The sequence below is a fragment of the Priapulus caudatus genome, unplaced genomic scaffold (genome assembly GCF_000485595.1).
Source record: "Priapulus caudatus unplaced genomic scaffold, Priapulus_caudatus-5.0.1 Scaffold1855, whole genome shotgun sequence".
Lineage (NCBI taxonomy): Eukaryota > Metazoa > Priapulida > Priapulimorpha > Priapulimorphida > Priapulidae > Priapulus > Priapulus caudatus.
Genome location: NW_014578916.1, coordinates 12,187 through 13,433, shown reverse-complemented (window position 1 = coordinate 13,433; position 1,247 = coordinate 12,187). Strand labels below are relative to the sequence as shown.

Here is a 1,247-nt window from a genome sequence, read left to right as displayed (position 1 = left end):
CCAGCAGCAGCAGCACCAGCAGCAGCAGCACCAGCAGCAGCAGCAGCAGCAGCATCACCATTACGGCATGCAGTTAATGGGAGAACCCCGTGAGCGCCCTCTCGTGGTCAAAAAGCTTACTACGGTGCTACTGCGTGGCAGGGTGTGCGACGATATCGCGAGTCCAGGGTCATGCCGGTGACCTTAGGGTCAAGCAGGTGACCTTAGGGTCAAGCAGGTGACCTCGGGGTCACACCGGTGACCTCAGGGTCGTGCCAGTGACCTTAAGGTCGCATTGGTGACCTTGGGTCGTGGGTGTGACCTCGGGGGAGGGGTCATGCATGTGACCTCTGGGTCACACAGCTGACGTCAAGGTCACATGGGTGAACTTGGGGTCGCATAGGTGACATGGTGGGGGGGTTCTGTGCTCCGTTTGCTGTTTCTCGCCACCAGGTGGGGGTGTTAGCGACGTGCTGCGGCGGCGGCGGTGGGGGTCGTGTGGGGGTCACGTACGTGTACAGGCAGGCGTGAGGGTGAGTGCGTGCAAGCAATACCGCCCCGCGTGCGAGCGAGATGCAAGATACGTGTGTTACCGAGGCACCCGGCAGATAGGTGCGATATGATATGACTACTAGGCACTTAGGATATGACTACTAGGCACTTAAAAAAAAAAAACCCTAACCCTAAAATTTAAGTGCCTAGTAGTCATATCATATCGAACCTTTCTGCCTTCTGCATTACCAAGCCAAACCCATGCCGTTATATGTGTTACTGCTGCTGCTGCTGCTGCTGCTGCCGCTGCTGATGGTGGCAGTGATGATGATGATGATGATGATGATGATGATGATGATGATGACTGTAATGATGATGATGATATTGCTATATTACTGCTACTGTTGCTGCTACTTGTGCTGGTGATGATGATGATAATGATGATGATGATATTGCTATATTACTGCTACTGTTGCTGCTACTTGTGCTGGTGATGATGATGATAATGATGATGATGATATTGCTATATTACTGCTACTATTGCTGCTACTTGTGCTGGTGATGATGATGATGATGATGATGATGATATTGCTATATTACTGCTACTATTGCTGCTACTTGTGCTGGTGATGATGATGATGATGATGATGATGATATTGCTATATTACTGCTACTATTGCTGCTACTTGTGCTGGTGATGATGATGATGATGATGATGATGATATTGCTATATTACTGCTACTATTGCTGCTACTTGTGCTGGTGATGATGATGAT

At 49.6% G+C, this 1,247-nt stretch overlaps 1 protein-coding gene across 1 annotated transcript in view; it reads right to left on the bottom strand.

The window, feature by feature from the left end:
• Positions 1–229: 229 nt before the first annotated feature.
• LOC106817762 (ankyrin-3-like) overlaps positions 230–1,247 on the bottom strand; it is a gene marked incomplete at its 5' end in the record, with an annotated part of 6,303 nt that continues 5,285 nt past the window's right edge. Inside the window, one exon of the mRNA XM_014822465.1 lies at positions 230–301. Coding sequence (XP_014677951.1) covers positions 230–301 — 72 coding nt within the window. The remainder of the gene's footprint in view (positions 302–1,247) is intronic.